This window comes from Rhineura floridana, chromosome 7, assembly GCF_030035675.1.
Source record: "Rhineura floridana isolate rRhiFlo1 chromosome 7, rRhiFlo1.hap2, whole genome shotgun sequence".
In the NCBI taxonomy this organism is placed as follows: Eukaryota; Metazoa; Chordata; class Lepidosauria; order Squamata; family Rhineuridae; genus Rhineura; species Rhineura floridana.
The window spans coordinates 21,804,926-21,824,058 of NC_084486.1; the positions used below are offsets into that span (position 1 = coordinate 21,804,926).

At 41.8% G+C, this 19,133-nt stretch overlaps 1 protein-coding gene across 14 annotated transcripts in view; it reads right to left on the reverse strand.

The window, feature by feature from the left end:
- The window catches only part of LDB3 (LIM domain binding 3), a 222,384-nt gene that overhangs the window by 73,519 nt on the left and 129,732 nt on the right, over positions 1-19,133 (reverse strand). For 13 of the 14 annotated variants that reach the window (XM_061635023.1, XM_061635026.1, XM_061635032.1 and 10 more), the window contains 4 exons: positions 15,390-15,412; positions 10,751-10,954; positions 7,194-7,208; positions 539-708 (listed from right to left, as the gene is read on the reverse strand). In XM_061635023.1, coding sequence (XP_061491007.1) covers positions 539-708; positions 7,194-7,208; positions 10,751-10,954; positions 15,390-15,412 — 412 coding nt within the window. The remainder of the gene's footprint in view (positions 1-538; positions 709-7,193; positions 7,209-10,750; positions 10,955-15,389; positions 15,413-19,133) is intronic. The other variant, XM_061635035.1, reaches the window with a different exon arrangement.

Consider the following 19,133-nt stretch of genomic DNA (forward strand, 5'->3'; position numbering starts at 1 on the left):
ATGTTGTTATAAGCCACTTTGGAATAATATTAGTTCTTCTGTTCATTCATACACTAAAACCTTAATAAAATATAATTTGAAAAATAATAAGAGAGAAAACTGCTCCAGAACTGTCTTTACTTAATGATAGGAACATAGAGTCATAGTAAGCTGCCACGTCAGACCATTGGACTATCTAGCTCAGTAGTGTCTACACTGACTGGCAGCAGTTCTCCAGGATTTCAGACAGGGTACATATTTCCAGCCCCGCCTGGGGATACCAGGGATTGAACCTGGGGGCTTCTACATGCAAAACATGTGCTCTACCGCTAAGCTATGGTTCTTCCCCTTCAAATAATAATGAGATTGTTGGTCATTACAGGTAAGTAAGGTGTGTGGGTCTAATGAGATTAAAAAAATTCTTCCATGATGGTGACCTGAGACATTCACTTCCAATAGAGAAGGTATAGATGGGTACTGACTGTTGGTATATAAAGGAGGGAGAAAAAATAAAGAATTCCATCAAAGATGAGAACTGGGGCTTCCCAGACTGACTTACTGTACTCAGTTCCTGTCATCTGAGCCAGGATGCGGAAGGACTTGGACTGCAAGTGGGAAGAACGGCGACTCCAATCATCAAGCTCATCTTCAGGCTTGTTCTGAGTTTTAAGTACAGCCTGATACACTGCAGAGGCACTGTCTACATGAGGATCTTTAACAGTGAGGCTACTGCAATGCAGAAAGAGGTGCACTGTAAAATGGCCAATGCTGATTTTGTCCTCCCCTCCCCAGCACCCTTCCTTCTGCAGTTTGTCTTCAGATCTCCCATTTTTGCTTAAACACAGTATAGTAATGTGATACAATTTTGATAAATGTAAGTGTTACAGAGCAGATTTAAAGAGATTAATAATTCTAAGTTGCATTTGTTGACAAAATGATGATGGTGGGATGGATCCAGACTAAGTTAGTCACACTCAGGTCAGGTCCTACTGAAATCAATGGGCTGAGGTTAGCCCTGATTATCTTTTCACATTGATTACAATGGGACCCAAGTACAACCAATATTCATCTAGGTCCAGTCCATCGCCATCACATTATATTTTTATTATTTTCCAAGCAACATTGCTGTCTTCTAGATAAGAATGATCTGCACATGGACCTATTCCATACTATAACATCAAATCAATATACCAACAAGGCTACAAATATGTCAGTTTGTTTATCCTAATAGACTATAGTTGTCCAAAATATTTGGATAATGCAAAGTTCAGACAAACGATTAACAAAGAACCACAAAGCATAGAACAGGATCATTCATGGTTCAGCATGACCATTTGCACAGTTTATGGGATCTAGCAGGAATCACATGTATACAATGGCTTATATCCAACATTAGTCCTACCCAGAATAGACCCATTGAAATGAATGGGCATGACTAATTTAGGTCCATTCATCCAATGGGTCTACTCTAAGTTAAACTTAGTTGGATACACTGTAACATTTTCATATGGGTCCTATATATGCAGCCACCACAATGGTATAGTCCCAGAAATGCCATTCAGTAATATATAGATTGGCCCTGCTGCTGTTAGACCTGGTGGCATGCTTCATATTTCCTAGTGGACTTGATGAACTGTGTTCTCCATGGGCTATGAAGCACAATTTTTACAACAGTATATGAGCAACTACCTAGTATGACTGGAAACTCCTGAGATTTACATAGAGAAGCATTAAACACTGGACTGATAGGTGGCCATAACCATAGCTGCAAAACAATGAGTGTTAACCTGCATGGAGACCACACAGACTGCTAGTAAATTTTGGTAAATCTTCTAACTTTTGATCTTATATTGTGGTGCATTTTCAGAGTAACAGATTGAAATGAAAAAGTAGAGAAGGGCCCATTAGAGCTCAGAGGGTTGAACAGCTGTAGAAGTTTGGCTGAAGGCTTCAAAATGGCTACAAGCTATCATCTGTTACATTCTCTAGGTTCCACTTTCCACGATTATCATTTTGCTATAGAGCTGTTATTATAAGCCTATAAAATAAACAAACAAACTTTTATGCTGGGATATTTGCCTGCAATGACACCATAACATCATGTTTTGAATATTGTTGAAATATAGCAATTGGTATGTTCCATTTGAGGAACTATTTGCTAATATAACAAGTATACCAATACCAGAGCTTGGAAAAGTTACTTTTTTGAACTACAACTCCTATCAGGCCAATCTAGTGGCCATGCTGGCTGGGGCTGATGGGAGTTGTAGTTTTAAAAAGTAACTTTTCCAAGCTCTGACCAATACCAATCACAGGCAGTTCACCAATCACGATTAACTTACTGCTTGAAGCGTATGTACAACCAGTGAATTAAAATTAATCCCCCTATCACTAGTGGCATTCTGATTGGCATATAAGGGATCATCATTCAACACACATGTTATGGTCTCAGATGGACAGCTTCCATTAATAGGGATGAGCCCTTTTGATAGTTCTCCCATCTCGGAAGTTTGGGGGGGTGTGGTGGTCTGGGACAGGGCATTCTCTGAGGCAGCCCCTAAGCTGTGGAACTCCCTCCCCACTGAGGTGCATCTGGCAACTTCATTGTACAACTTTTGGCAAAGGCTGAAGATGCGCCTCTTTACCCCTGGTCTTTAACACCTGAGATGTATAATTTTAGGACCCACCCTATTTTCTGTGACATTGTTTAGGTTGTTCTCAACTGTTTTTAATTATGAGTTTAAAATTGTTGTAACCTGCCCTGGGACCTTTAATAATAATGATAATAATGATGATGATGATGATGATGATGATGATGATGATGATGATGATGATAATAATAATAATAATAATAATAATAATAATTTCATCAAAAGAAATAGAGAAAGAAAATCAACAGGTATCACAATTAAAAATGTCACCAAAACCAACTGCTTGGAATAAGAATCCATTTTATCCCTGTCTCCTGCTTACACCCTATGGGTTGTTCATTGGACCATGTACTGGATCATCTGGATCTGACCAAAATTTATTTGGCTCAGCATTCTGATTCCAACAAGAGCCAGACAGATGCCTCTGGAAGCTCACAAGCAGATCATGAATGTGGTGATTTCCCCTGTGCAATTTGTTCCCAGCATCTCACAATTACACAGCATACTGACTCTGAACACTGGCTGGGTTTAGCTTGCATGGCCAATAGACTCCCTGCTCCATGAATTTATCTAATCCCCCCTTTAAAGCTGCCAAACCCTAACAGCCATCAACTTGTGCTAGTGAATATCTTAATTATGTTTTCTGTGGAGAAATACTTTCCTTTATCTGTACTGACCCTATTGTCAAAGTCAGAATAAAACCCAAGAAAGGCTTTCAGAATTTGGCCTCTCAAGTTAATCATGTCATTGAACTTCTATGACTTGTATTAAACTGAACAGCTAATCACTGAAATCATGACACACCACAATGACTGAAATCCAAAGAGCTGTAATATGCATCTTGCTATTAGGTTCGTTCAAAGTGAACCTGAAGACTTTTTAGGATATATATATATCTACAGTGTAATTCTATACATGCCTACTCAGAAGTAAGCCTTACTACTGAGTTCAACAGGATGTATTCTCAAGTAAGTGTGTACAACAAGATTTAAACCTTAAGTGCGATTCACCTCAACATTTTTAATTAGTCCACATATAGTCATTTGTGCACATACAATTCTGCAGTGTACTTGTTGGGGCAGAAACAACAAAAAAGAAAGATTTCACTAGAACATACATGAAAAAATAAATGGAAGAAAAGATCATGTCACTAAATGTTGGTTCTTGATATATTGTAGTTGTGAATTAAATGGGGGGGACCCCCAAACTCATCACCATGAACAATATAGATGTAATTGTCTTCCTCCTTCCCGCCAAGATTATAAGTATAGTAGGGCCCTGCTTATACAGTGGGTTCCGTTCCGGACCCCCGCCGTAAAGCAGAAATTGGCGTAAAGCGGAACCCCATTGACTTTAATGGGATGTGTCGCGCGAAAATGCCGCAAAATGGACAAAATTGGCTTTAAAAGAGGGGAGGAAAGCCGCCGCATTAGCGGAACGCTGGGAAGCGGGGCCCTACTGTAACTATAAAGTTGGACTTCCTAGAAGCTTCATGTACAACACTTTGATGGAAGAAAGGAGTGATGTAAATGTTATAAAATGCATTACAAATTGTGTATCAAGTATTAAATCCATGAGACACCTGCAAAAAACTTGGCTTATTCCATTAAAAAAATGTAGCTGATATGAACCAGAAAAATGTACATTAGAGTGTGCATTAGAATCACGTGTATTTGAGAATAGCCAACATTTTACATGTACATGACTTTGCCCAAGCAAGCCTGCAAGCTGTCTGTGGACTCAGAAGGGTAAAAGTGAAATGCATTTACATATAAAGCACAGTATGACATCTACTGGGAGTATCGAATGGTCTGCAAGTGAAAAATTAGGAAGCTCAAAAAATGAAAAAGAACAAAAACAGAATCTGTGCAGCATCGAACAAAGCATGAGGGAGCTCTTAGTAAAAAAAACAAACCACCCCAAAAACACATGGAAACATTGCACTAGTCTGAACAAAGCCCAGCTCCAATATAGAAGTACATACTGAACACATAAAAGGGAGCAAAATAATAGTGAAACATTATGTACAATGTTATGTTATTGAAACTTTGTTCTCTAATTTTATACTTCTATGAACTCTGCCTTGGGAGGGTTTTTTGCCCTGAAAGGCAGCCTGAAAAAAATTGCAATTTTCTTAAAAAAAATGGAAGTCATGTGCCAAAAATATAGGGATTCCTCAACATGTATGCATGGAGTGTGTATTTTCAAGAATAGCTTGCTATTTGAAGCCACACAGAGAACATAATAGGCAAATCTCTGAGAAAGAAATAGCATAACTAATAAATAAAGTCCATTATTTCACTCTTCAACACCGTTCAAAGTCTAATGTTTGTTCTTAATACAGTAATACCTCAGTTAAGGAATCCTCCAGGAATGAAGCTCCTTTTAAGGCAGGCTTTTTTTAAAGGTGAAAGTGACCAGCTTTTCTTTGCTATGGATAAACTTTCAAGCCTTTGCATTTGCTTTAAGGCGAAACTGATAAGCCTGTGTCAGTTTCTTTGCTTTGTATTAAAGAGATGTCTGGCTTTCTCCCAGGGCTGGGGAGGGAAGGATCCAATACGATGCAGAGGAGACGGAGGGGGAGGGTGCTAGGTAGGTACCCTTTAAAGCCCCTGTTCAAGCTGCCCCCACCATCTATGAGTAGGTGTAGGGACCTATCCCTCTTCTTTCCATGTCATTCCTATCTCTGGTACCAAACTTTCTGTTAAAGAAGTAATGTCAAAGAAATCATTTGCTGAGGTATTACTGTACATATTTCACTGGAGCAAAACCCAGAATTGTCTGTCTCTCTGCGTGTTTTCAGCCTGTATCATTACTTTGTACTTCTTTTTGGGGGGTTCTCAATTTATATATTAGGGTTTTTTTCCACAGAGAGACAATCCACATGCATTGCAGAATCCATTTGTAAGTGATACAGCTTTCCAAGGACTGTACAACTTCAGAATAAAGGTGAGGAATCATATGGCTCTACTAAGGGAAAAGAGGGGGAAAGTCCCTGTTTATAGAACACTAGCGTGGCAAAGGTCGGATTAGCCCAAAACTTTGTCTTTGACATGCTAGGCTGTTTTTTTTTTTTTTTAAACCGGCACAACTATTTCCCACCTACAGTCCAAAGTGGTATTGTCCAGAAAGAGATCTACCACATAATTCTGTTGCATGTGTAGCTCACTCCAAAGCTGTAGTCCTTAGAATGTATAGGTAAACCCTTTTAAAGTCATTGAAACTTAATTCATTGTAGAGGTGTTGCTTCTATTTGCATACATGTTTGGTGGAATTACACCATGCACTCTCTGGAGATTTCTGGAGCACATGATGACTGTGTTTAGCGGTTTAGTGTTATGAGAAAAGCCTAACTTACACCTGGGCTGGCACGCTCCCCTTTCCCTTGCCTCCTCCAGCAAAGCTGTGAAGCGATCAGAAATTTCTGCTTCCATCTTAGATTAACCACAATTTAATGTGTTCTTCAAATCCTAAACTGTGGTTAATCTTTAACTATAGTTAGGGAAACAAGGAAACTTCACAAGCAATGGTTTGAAGTTGACTTGTTTCCACTAACTGTGGTTAGGTTCAGGCTTGAATGACACAGCAAGCTGTGGTTAGTGAAAAACAGAGAGAAAAGATTTTCATATCCTTCTCATGACCATGTCGAAAGAGGAGTGAGGAGCCTACAAGCCCAAGGGGAGGCTAAGCTCATTCTTGCATTTGTAGTTTTGACAAATGTACACCTTTTTTCAAGTAATTTCTTCGAATGTAATGCATTTTTGTATGTTATTTTCACTCATATATTCATTTTTATGCACACTTTCCCCAAATATATGCATTTTTGTAAACATTGTTTGGTTGGCAAACTGCATTGCAAAATTCAGATAAGTGTGAATTTCAAAGGCTGGCTGTGTTTCAGTTTTCATATTGTTTTAGAAAGTGTGAATTTGATAGATTCACCTTTAAATGTGAACTGAATTAAATTTCTCCCACATCCTTAGACTGCACCCACACACCCACCATCTTAATTTGCCCAGAGGCACCTATACATATACATTAGCATTTGCAAATTTTTCCAAATTTGTGTCATGGGGCTGTGCCCTTAGTCCTAGCAACCTCCCTGCCCCCCTCCCCATGCAGATGGTGTCACATATGATATGGGTGCTCCACAGGGACACCTAATTGTGCAGATGCCCAGTTCACACAATTCCCCCCCCCAACAATAGGGCGGAGGTTATTCAAATCAGGTATCAGCATGATTGCTACTTCATGGGGAGCACTTGTATCACAGAGGACATTATCTGAATGATGGAAAGAAGAAAGGAATGCCCACTCTCCCATCACTGAAAGGGATTTCTTGGCTTGGTTAATATCTGAACAGGGCCAGTAAAATTCTACATGCTCAGCAGTGGAAGTATTTTTTAACTCTTCTGAGTTTGCTTTGCATCTCTTAATTTAGTGTTCATACGTACTAAATGTCTTTAAAATCTATAAAATTGGAAAGAAGTGGATCATGCATAAGATAAATTTATACTTTGCACTTCTTTCATTCTATAGAGTCAGAAATATAAATCTACTTACGCCAGTGGAGATTCACTGTGAGTCATAGGATCAAAACCCAACAAAGAGTATTGAGTGTTTGGGGTCCATCATTATGGAGAGTTGGGATGTACATAACAGAGCAACATTAATATGAGAAATTAACGAAAACCCAAAAGGAATGTATAAACAGGGGAAAAAGAGAAGAAACTGTTATTAATAAAAGACACATAAAGATGTAAATTAACACATTAGCAATTGGAATAAGCTGTCTAGTTACTAGCTGTAGGCAAGTTGTTAAGTGTATAGTAGCATTGCTGCTGTTCTGTTGCCTTGTATACACTCAAAATTTCCTAATTTGCACACAAAACGACAGTAAGAGATCCTATATACATTTTAAGAAGGCCATGCACATCTGCAAAATATAACTTCAGTCAGGATACTGGAGTTGTACAAGTGAGAACTGAAAACCTAATCAACACAGGTAATTATCAACCTTCTTGCAAAAGCACCAATGATTTCATATACTGACAAGGAATGAAAATGTACTGAGAGAAAGTAAGATTGAAATAACACACCGGGCCTTGTTCTCACTTTTAAAATAAGTACCAGTCATCTAATATTTGGAAAATATTAATTTGGTGCCTCATATGGCTTTCATTTGTGACCAGTTTTTGAAATCCAGATTATCCCACACCACCCCTGTAATTCTGAATATTTTCAGTCCAGAGATAATCATGAGCAGGTAGATGCTGTGTGCTAATAAGCCATGGGGAAAAGTTCTGCACAGTGGCACCAGAGTGTGTTATGATGATGCTTATTTCCATGCACTTCAAAAGACAAATGGGTTTGTCCATTTTCATCTACATTATGCAGAGCAACAGGGGACATATTTAAAAATGTGCATCAAAATACGCATTGGGATGTACATGCACATCCTGTCCCTGCCATTCTGCACTTGCATCTTTACGGATAGGTTGGATTAACCCTGTATAGTGGCAGATGGCAGATCTTTGGATATCCTTGTTTTACTCAGTGCAACTGAGTCCAGTGCAAATTTACCCATACATAGCAAAGCCCGTACTATACACATAAGTTACTCTCTAGATTTTGGCAATCACCTAATAACTTTTTCTTTTGTTAAAAACACACAACCCTTTTGCTGAGAAATATCCTAGAAATAAAAGGTTTCCAGAAACAAGCATTAGTATTAAGTTTTAAAAAATCATTATCCAACGGATACAAAATATCAATGTCCCTGCTGAAATGGAACAAGAGCAGAATTATTATTAGTGTTAGCAGCCTTCCTTCTCTTTAGAATACCAGGGAGACCTCTGCTTCCTCTCCCACATCTGTTATATGGCACAAAAATTAAAAAAAAATGAGAAGGAATGTTAAAAAAGCATAAATACATGGCCCATATTCCAGGCTTATCCTCCATTTCCCTTGTGAATCTAGAGTGGAAGGGAGGTCATGGGTTTCTGTGGACTTTACAGTAAACAAAGTTAGTTCAACCCAAGACAATTAAGTGCCTTTAAACTTGAGGGTAGAATTATCTTTAGCCATCACAATTCCAGCAATTTGAAAAAACTTGTTTCCAGTTTTATGAAGCGCCTCCCATTTTTAAACCACACCATCGTAAATATTCCATAAAATTTCATTCACCGTCTTAAAAAAAAGTATACTCTGCTTCTTTATGCTCTACCCAAAGATTTGCCAAATCCTGCCTTTGCACTTTTCCTATTTCTCATAAACGTGAGGTGATTTGCCCTACTTTATTCAGAATAGGCGTTTCTTTTCTTGCAAACTTTTGAACATTTTGAAGAGTTACGGAATCAGCAGGAGGAGAGATATTGGAAAGTAGAGCAACATAAGTGGAGGCTTCAAAAGAGAGGTGATACTAGATAATGGAAGATGATGGTCTTGATTTTGATTCCATATGATAGACAGAAGGGAATTGTATCAAGTAGAGTATTTTTTAACACACACACACACAAGTTTTACACCAGTTTAATAGTCAGAGCACTCTCTCGCTCTCTCCCCGCCTGAATCCTATTGCTTCACTATTGGGAGCTGCTGTACATAAGAATGCCGAGAAGTCACTGTTAAGAGACCTCTAGCTCACTCTCTGAACTATCCTCCACAGGATTCTCTGGCAGGAGCGGCTGGCGTGGTGGGGCGGTGTTGTGAGCTGTCCTCCTGACAGTAGCATGGATGCCACTTATCTTTATGGTGTAGGACAAGGCAGGGTGGCAGTGAGATTAGGGCTCTGGCGGGGGCACTGGAAGAGCCAATCTGGCACTCCTGCCAGTGCACCCAACCTCACCAGTGTAGTTCCCTGTTCCCCACACCATCCAGGTAAGAAGCAGCAATGCCACTGATAGCATGGTGGCTTCACTGACCCTTTGACAAGTTCACACAGCAGTTCACACAGTCTGGCCCTAAAGAAAGACACGTCCAAAACAAGCAGCTATTGGAAATACTCAGCTGGCAGACTCCTTTTAATGATTGTGGCTCATCTCTTTACTCACTGAGCACAATCTATGGCAGAATGTTTCCATCCTGTATAAAATGAATTGAAATGAACAGAAGTCATGAAAAAGCAGTTTCTTGATGGGGTTTGCATAGGCAATGGGTTGGATCCAATAACAGTGGGAGTGCAAGGATGCTGTTGAATTTCCTCCAGTTCCCACTTCCCACTGCAGCCCCCCCACCCCAATCAACATCCTCTGATTCTAAGAAGAAGCTATTCAGGAGGCACTGGGGGCTGCAGTAGCGAGAAGCTGGTGGGGGATTCTTCTTGTGAGAGTTTCCTTGTGTTTGTGCTGGCAGTGGATACAATGTTTCCTGGTGGGTATAGCTCAATATGGGTCATTTTGAAATATACCAGGCACAAGCTAGCACAAGGAAGTTGCATGATTACCTCTCACTAAAACAGCATCCATTTAGTTGCGACTTTGTCCCATCCCATCCTATTGCTCGCAATAGGACTTTTAACTGCAACTAACTTTTGCTAGACTGTGCTCACCATGTCATTTTTTTTATTAAAGCATCTAGGTACAACTAGATGTGACATCACCAGACCCAGCCTGGCCCCTGCCAATTCCCCTGTAAAGTCAGATGGCGAAAGATGATTTAAAGTGCAGCAAGGAGAAGGGAAAGAATGAAGATGAAGTCTTTCTTTCACCCATGTTTCCCACCCCAGCCCCTTTTTTAAAATCACTGTTGTTCCACTCTTACACTGTAGCCCTTTAGAGAGACTTGGTGGCAGAGCCAGTTCTGCATACAGATCTGCCACCATAATTGGTTGGGCTTTACTTGCATCTGATAAAATATTAGAGTTCTCTAGCTTCAAAAAAGAAAAAAGGGGCAACCTCATAGCTGCCTCATAAGAAATATGGGGGAAGGGTGGGGATAAAAATATGACGGATAAATAAAAAATGTCTCAAGTCACACAATTCCTTCCTCCCAGTTTCCCCAACCCGATTCCCACCATCACCTCCTTCCACACTATGGCATCCAATCGGCTGCTCAAAATGGAGGAGAGGACCATGAGGCATGCAGGGAGGAACTGATGCATACAAAGGAAATTCTCTTACCTAGCAAGTTCACCGCCCTGGGCCTGGGCCTGGCCTGCAATGGCATCCATGATAGCATCTTGAGAATACATGCTGATTGGGGTGTTATACTGGGCATGAATGATGGTGGCCTTGCCACCAGGCCCTTTCACCTCAATGGGCTTGTGCGTAGACAGAGCAGAATCCTTCAGGACGTTGGGGTTGAAACGCTCCACAAACTCTGGGCTGGGAGGGGGAGAGTGAGGTTACAGAAAGTGAGGAAAGAAAGAAGAAAAAGGGAGGAGTGATAGTGAAAAGGGAAGGAGGTGCGAGCATGGAGAAGCATTCAAAGATGTCATGCACAGACAGAGAAAGCTTTCCATCAGACAGTACAGACATTAAACAAGTGCAAAAAAAGGACTGGGCTCACAGCTGCTCCAGAGAATGCAGGTGATGCCAGGAAAAGGAAACTCCCTAAATTACTAATGCTGTCAATAAGAGCCTTTGCACACTATCAGCTGTTTTTTTTTAACTTTACTTTTTTTTTTTGCAACGGATACAAATTTTTCATGCACAATGGATGCTACTTCCCTTGAAATTGTGCTCCGGTGGAAGAAATGCTACAATATCCCACCACTCAAAGTGCAACGTTTTGTATCTAAGAAAGTGTGCTTCTTTCCTCAGATAGCACAAATAGCCCTGTGATTGCTGTTGGGAATATAGTTGCGCAAGTATCACGGACAACTGTTTAGTTTGCAATACAACAAAGTTTAACAATACAACTCCTGCCTCATGACCGCATTATTTTATTAACTTTCTTTTAACATTTTAATTGAAAGGGTTAAAAAAACAATCTTGGGTGGTTCTGTTCTCCCTCACCTTAGACCAGCTGCATTCACCTAGCAATATTTTTTAAAGGGTGAAAAAACGTGAGGATTTCCTCACTCGTATAATCATGCCTGTGCGCAGTGGGTGTTTATTTAAAGATGGCACACTTTTCCAGGTTGGACTGTACAGCCAGACAGGTTTGTATGTGAGTGTTTTAAAAAGATGGAGAGGAACACAGCATGGTTCTTGCAGCTAGACTATCTCCCTAGCTGTTATGTGTTGGTGGGTTATAATTAATTATTATTATCCTACTGGCATTGGGTGGGTGCTTGCAGAAGTCACTGTGCAAAGGATGAAATGTGGGTGAAGCAGATTTTCTGGGATTGCATGGAAAGATCCTAAGAAAAACAACTAGGAATCAGAGGCATTTGTCGATGAAATACTCGCATGATACATGGGCATAATGACTATTAAGTTCTTCCAATCCTTTAGGGCCCCCTGAAACTACTCATTTCATATTCTGTGAACAAAATTTCTTTGGTCCTTTGTTCTTCAGAACAGTTTGATGTGGAACACCTGGTTGGCCACTGTGAGAACAGGATGCTGGACTAGATGGGCCACTGGCCTGATCCAGCAGGCTCTTCTTATGTTCTTAACACATGAGTTGAATTTTAGTTGTATGTGTGGCCCAGGGATGAGAAATCTGTGCCCCCCACCCAGATTGTTGTTGGACTCTAACTTGCATCACCATCAGCCTCAGCCAGCATAGCCAATGGTCAGGGATGATGGGAGTTGGAGTCCAATGACATCTTGAGGGTCAACATGTTCTCCCTTTGTGCTGTAGAAGGCCTGGTTTGCATGACACAGTAAGTCAAACTATGGCTTACAAGAACTGCATAAATGCTTGTTTTTGGCTACAGCTCATGGTTTGTGAGGAGAGAGCTTAGCCATGAGCCCAGGTTTGGATGACCATGCTAAAAAAACCCTTGGCTTAGCTCAGTGTTGTGCAGGAGTAGAAGAAACTAGAAAGGAGCATGTTCACACAGTCCTGGTAAGCCATAGTTTGGCTTACTACGTTGTGCGAATGAGGTCAAAGACTGGATATTAGAAGCATGCTATTTATTCACACCAAAGAGTTGATCATCTTGCATTCATCTGTTGGAACTCCTGGCATGAACAGACAATGAGTAGGATCCAGTTATACTGGGTAAAATCCAGTGTGGCTGCTTTGTGAACGTAAGGAACTTCTGTTCATGGAAAAAATGTTGCACCATGGAAGGATCCCTTAAGTGAATGCTTCCATTCACAAAACAACTACATTGGAGTCCACCCAATATGATTAAAGGGGTCTTGTAGCAGTCACAGATGTTGCAGTAGACAAGTCTTGCTGGGCAATCCTGCGGGGCAGAAAATCTTCTGGATCAATTTCCAATGTTTTATTTTGCCATGGAAAAATTACCATTTCATCAGTTCATTAATAACAATTAATAGATGCCAGTTGCAAATATAATGGGTTGTATGTAATGCAGCTTTAAGGAGATTGTTCTGTCAGCACTAGCATTTCTGCTTCCCCATCAGAAACAGTCTCTCCTCTCCTCCTGCCACGCGCCATCCCGGGGGTTCTCCCGACCCTTCGGAGCAGATCTAGACAGGGCACTGAAGGTGCATGGTGACAGGAGAGGTGGGGAACGTCCCATTGTGCTAGCAGGAATGCTTGCACTGGCTTCTGCTAGTACAACAAGCTAGTTGAAATGGCCCAATATTATTTAGTTATTTATTACATTTATAGCCCACCCTTCCTCCCAAAGAAGGCTTGGCAGTTTCAATGTTTTTAGCTTTGTTTACTAAATACAAGTAAAATAATCATACTAAATTAGATTGCACTCTAGGACAGAGGTGGAGAATCTTTTTCAGCCAAAGGGGTGCATTTCCTCACAGACAACCTTCCAGTGGCCACATTTCAGATGTGGGTGGGGCCAGAAGCAAAAATTGGGGGAGGACCAGATGTGACTCTTATTTTGTATAGGAGATAGCACAAAAGTCACACCTCTCTCTCTCTCCTTCATTCTGGCAAGCAAGGGGGGCTATCACAGTTTAAGGGCACACTTCAGGCAGACAAAAGCACCGAAGCAGGCTGTAAGTGGACACACGGTATGGTGCAGCCTAGGAAGAGTCCCAAAGGTCAGAGAGAGGGGTTTGGAGGGCTGCATTCAGTCCTCAGGCTTGAGATCCTTCACCCCTGCATTTTCTGATGCAAATTACCATATGGAAATGCTTCCTGAAAGCCCACATCACTGCTACTGGGGTATGAATGTCTAAAAGATGTTCCTGCCTCCTAAGGAGGAAACGTGAATTGGGAACACTTTCACTCTCCCAATTTGTTATTGCTCTTGAAGCTCAGTCCTACTCATATTTACTTAGAAAGAGGAACAATGGAGGTTTACTCCCTGGTAAATGTATATAGGATTGTGACATAGGAGGCTGTTGACTTGACTCTTGCTATGTCATGATATCAGAAGCAACCATTTTTACTTTCTCAGATAATATTTGATAAGATACCTTTGTTCAAAGTCTTTTGTTGTTTTTATGTGCCTTCCAGTCAATCACGACTTATGACGACCCTATGAATCAGCGACCTCCAGTGCAAAAATAGTTAGTATGAAAACAGCAGCAGTATGAAGAATTAGTGCTGTTGGTTTTCAAAAAGGACAAGGCTGCCTTTTTCAAAGCTCTGAAGTAGAACAATGCTCGACAGATACAAATGTTCATGTCACTGCAGGAGTCTGACAAGAGAAGCAGTACCTGACCTGTGGAATGTTTGCCTCCCTCAGAGTGATCAAAGGGATGGCGGCCTTTGAGAAAGATATGTTTATGCACTAAAGCAGTGATTCTCAAACGGTGCACCCAGGCACACTGGTGCGCCCTAAGAGGTGGCTAGGTGTGCCTCAAATATTACGAAAGTATATTTTAAAAACGAGAAGAAACTATAGAAATAGTTTTCTATAGTTTATTTTTATTCATAGTTTAAAATATATTAATATATTTTTAATTTTGTACACAAAGTGCGCCAGAAAATTTGTATATGTTTTACAGTGCGCCGCAAACCAAAGAAGTTTGAGAACCAGTGCACTAAAGAAAGACATTTATAAGAGGTGGATACCAGGATTCAAACAACACAGTGCATGCACAGATACTTTGAGGGGACAGAACCCCACCACATAATGAACACATTAACATGCATCACAAACAAAAATGTACATTTGTAGTAGTAACACTTGACTTCGAGCTGGTTCACGTGTAAGCCTCTTAACAAGGTACCTCATGAAAAGAAGGTTCCACACACTCTACAGTGGTCGCTGGTTTCAACAGCCACTACAGGCATCCACAGTTAGTATGCCTTCCAGCCTAGCCATGCCATATCCCCAGCAAAGAAAAAAACCTGCCATCCCATCCGCTCGCCATAGGCTGGAAACAGGCACTCCTACAGCAGAAATCTATACTACTTATCAAGCTTTGTGGCCTCTACAGACACATGAAGGTCCTCTGGCGGTCAACCTAGGAACATAGAGTTCTGGCAAACTGAGTGGATGCAAAAGCCTTTCCAGGCAAAGAAATGTATTTACAGTGACATCAAAATAAAATGCCTCATTATTTAGGAGGAAGTTTAGGAGCATTCTTACAACAGAACTACTGGTGGAATACTCTGGTGGCATTTTATGCCTGATGCACCAATGAGCTCTTTAAAGTGCATTCCACTTGCAAGCATACACAGCAGGAACAAACAGGCTCATGCTACCCCAGTAAGAGGGGAAACGGCCACGCATATAACACTGACACACTGTTTAATACTAACTTGGTAGCAGGGTTGGCTACGACCTGGGGGGGGGGGAAGAAAGAAAAAAATCATACCAATAGATTAAAAAAGAAAGAACATGAAGCTAGTAAGCATCAACCAGGTTTTACAATGCTTTTGCAAACTCCTCTTCAAACAGGAACAGAAAGCAACGGTTGTGTCCAAAAGATTAACACAGGGAAAATGTAAGAATTACAATTTATCCACTGGGATTTAACTGAATGTGAACAAGTTTTCGTTACTGTACATTGCTGGGCATATTGCTGTCCCTAATATGAGAGCAAGAAAGCAGAGCTATTTGCAAACTGCATGCCCATCTGAACATAATGCTAACCGCTCTGGGATTGAGTGTCATTCTTTCTCAGCCTTTGCTGCAGCTAGTGTATTGGCATCTTGCTTGACCAAGAACAAAGGAAACAGCAACAAATACGAAGAAGATAGACATACAAGCCATAAAAGGGTTCTGTGATACACCATACCACGGAAGCCACAGCAATCCTATGAAGCTAGAGGCTGATTCATAGAAGAGTTGGAAGGGGCCTATAAGGCCACTGAGTCCAGTCCCTTGCTCAGCGCAGGAGTCAATTCTCAGTGACTCCCACTGAACTCCACAGGTTAAAGTAAATGTGTTTCAGTCTAGAACACAGGCGAGAAGGGCCAAAACCTCCCCTTCATTCTAGACACTGGGGTCACCTGGTGCAGGGGACTCCTGAATGCACCCCACTTACTTTCTCCCATGTAAATGTATGGCTTCTATTAACCCCATAGGAACTATGGGAAAAATGATAGCAGCACACATGCAGACACCACTGTGGTGGGAACAACCAAGTGTCTTCTCTGTCCTTCTGATAGTGCATGAACCAGTCTTTATTAAAAAGGAAGGAACCCATGAGGGTTGTGAGGTAAATACATGTTTGCAATTCAGTAGGAAGTGTGAGTGGATTGCAGGGAAGGTGAAGCAGCAAAGAAGCTGCCAGGGCCAGGGTCAGGGTTATCCCTGCCCCCACTTCTTCACTGTAGCACACCACTTCTGAAGCTGCTTTATCTCAAAGAACCAGCCACTGGGATTTCATTGCATGCATTTGTATGCAATGTGCTGTTTGGCCCTTAGGCTTGCGATATCTTCTGTTCATCACCTGGGAGTCAGAATGGCACATCTGGGCACATAGCTGATGCACTGAGACAAGCGTTTTGCACCATCATACTGACAACAACTGGTTGCATTTCACCCAACAATTTCAAAGCAGAGCGACTCCAAGCAAGGCTCAGGGAGAGACATGCCTCTCCAAAGCTGCTATTTCCGTTTTAAGGGCAGTCTCCACTGGCGCCAATGGCGCTGCTTCAGAGACATGATTTCTGCCAGAATTGTGGCAGGGAGAAAAAGAGTCAAACGTCATCTTCCCTCCCTCCTGTAGCTGATGTGCTATGTAAATATACACGCTAATAGCCTTCATGCAATTATGTCAGGGATTGCTTTCCATTCAGCAATGGAAGCAAATCTGACACACCGCATTCACACTGGGCAACAGTGGCTCTTAGTCTTTTAAAAAGGAATTCAAATGTGATATTGCCCTTTTCCTAGATCCATATATTGGCTTGATCCTGTGATCCTTGAAATCACACAGTCCCTCTTAAAACCCTTAAATAATAGCCATGATAACAACTATTATTATTAGATCTCCTGTTCTTGTGCCCACAGAGCACTCAGTGACTTATATCAATGAAGATAAAATACAATAATCACAAAACAACACATTAAAAGCAAAGTAGGTTAAGAAAACAATGCAATCTAAAAGAGCAATCAATTTAATACAAAAAGAGCAGTCGAAATTAAGCATGAAAAGCCTGTTAAAATACAATTTTATATTTCTGTCTAAAAGACAATAGAAAAGGGGCCAGCCACATCTCCACCAGAAGGGTATTCCAGACTTGAGACACTGACACTGAGAAGGCTGGTCCCTTGTGCTCAACTGCATCATGTCCCAGGATGAAGGCATAGTGAGCAGGGTCTCTAAGGCAGATCTGGACAGATCTACATGGAAGCAGACAACTCTGAAGATACCTAGGCCGAACATCATTTAGGGATTTCAAGGCCAAGACCAACACTTTCAATTGAGCCCAGAAATATATAGGTAATCAGTGCAATTGAAATAGGACCATCAAGCACCAGACAAGCATCCTCCAGCAGGCAGCCAGCAGAGTGATTTCGAACGGTTCAGAGGTTACTAACCTCCACTGTGGGGGAGGGGCTTTTGGAGCATTTGAGGATGCACTGTGACCAACGGGCTGCACATTTTGAGGATAGAGTCGCTCAGCTTCAGAGTGACCTTGACTCTGCTATAACAGATGAAGCATCCAATGCTGGAGTGGGTGATGTGTTATGGCAGCAGTTTCAGCTTATGCAGTTGGCTGATGTGGCAAGCTTATGGTGGCAGCTACACATCTGACCATGTGCCCTCTTGATGCCTGTCCCTCTTGGCTTATTCAATCTAGCAGAGGGGATTTGATTGGTTGGGTCCAGAGTGTCGGTACTGCTTCACTGCATGAGGCAGTGGTCCCTGCATCACTGAAAGAAGCAGGGGTGAGGCCACTCCTAAAGAAACTGGCTCTGGATCCCTTGGATTGGAATAACTATCAACCAGTCGCAAATATCCCCTTCTTGGGGAAGGTGATGAAGGGGGTAGTGGTGGGGCAGCTGTCAGTATTCTTGGATGACACGGATTATCTAAATCCATTCCAATCTGGGTTCAGGCCTGGCCATGGGACTGAGTCAGCCTTGGTTGTGCTGATGCATAACCTCTATCAAGAGCAGGGGGAGTGTGACCTTGTTCCTGCTTCTTGGATCTCTCTGTGGCTTTTGATACTATTGACCATGGTAACCTCCTGGACCGGCTCTGTGGAACGGGAATTAGAAGCACTGTGTTATGGTGGCTCCGGTTCTACGTAGAGGACCAAGTCCACAGAGTAGCATTGGGTGATTGCTTTTCGTGGCATTTGTGCTATGGGGTGCCACAGGATACTATTTTATCCCCAATGCTATCTAATATTTATATGAAGCCGTTGGGTGCAGTCATTAGGAGTTTGGGGGCAAGGTGTAGTTTGTATGCTGGTGACACTCAGCTCTACTTCTCCATAACATCCGAATCAGGAGAGGCTGTGCAGGCCCTGGACTGCTGTCTGGACACAGTGGTGGGATGGATGAAGGAAAATAAGCTGACCTTGAATCCTGGCAAGATGGAGGCACTATGAATGAGTGGTTCCCGTGTCCAAGAAATTGGTCTATTGCCTATGCTGGACGGGGTTGCATTCCCCATGAAGGAGTAGGTACACAGTCTGGGGATGCTTCTAGATCCGGCTCTGTCAGTGGCTAGAAGTGCTTTTCATCAGCTGTACCTAGTGAGACAACTATGACCATTCTTGGACTGGAAGAGCTTGGCTACAGTATTTCAGGCATTGGTAACTTCAAGGATGGATTACTGTAATGCACTCTATATGGGGCTTCCCTTGCAGTTGATTCAGTGTAGAATGCTGCAGCCAGATTGCTGACGGGAGTGAGACCCTGTCAGTATATAACACCTCTGCTCAGAGATCTGCACTGGTTGCCAATTTGTTATCAGGTCAAGTTCAAGGTGTTACTACTGGTAGATAAAGCCTTTAACAGCTCGGGACCAGTTTACCTGCGAGACTGCCTTACCCCATATGTGCCTGCTTGAGGACTTCGATCTGCGGAACAGACACTGCTAC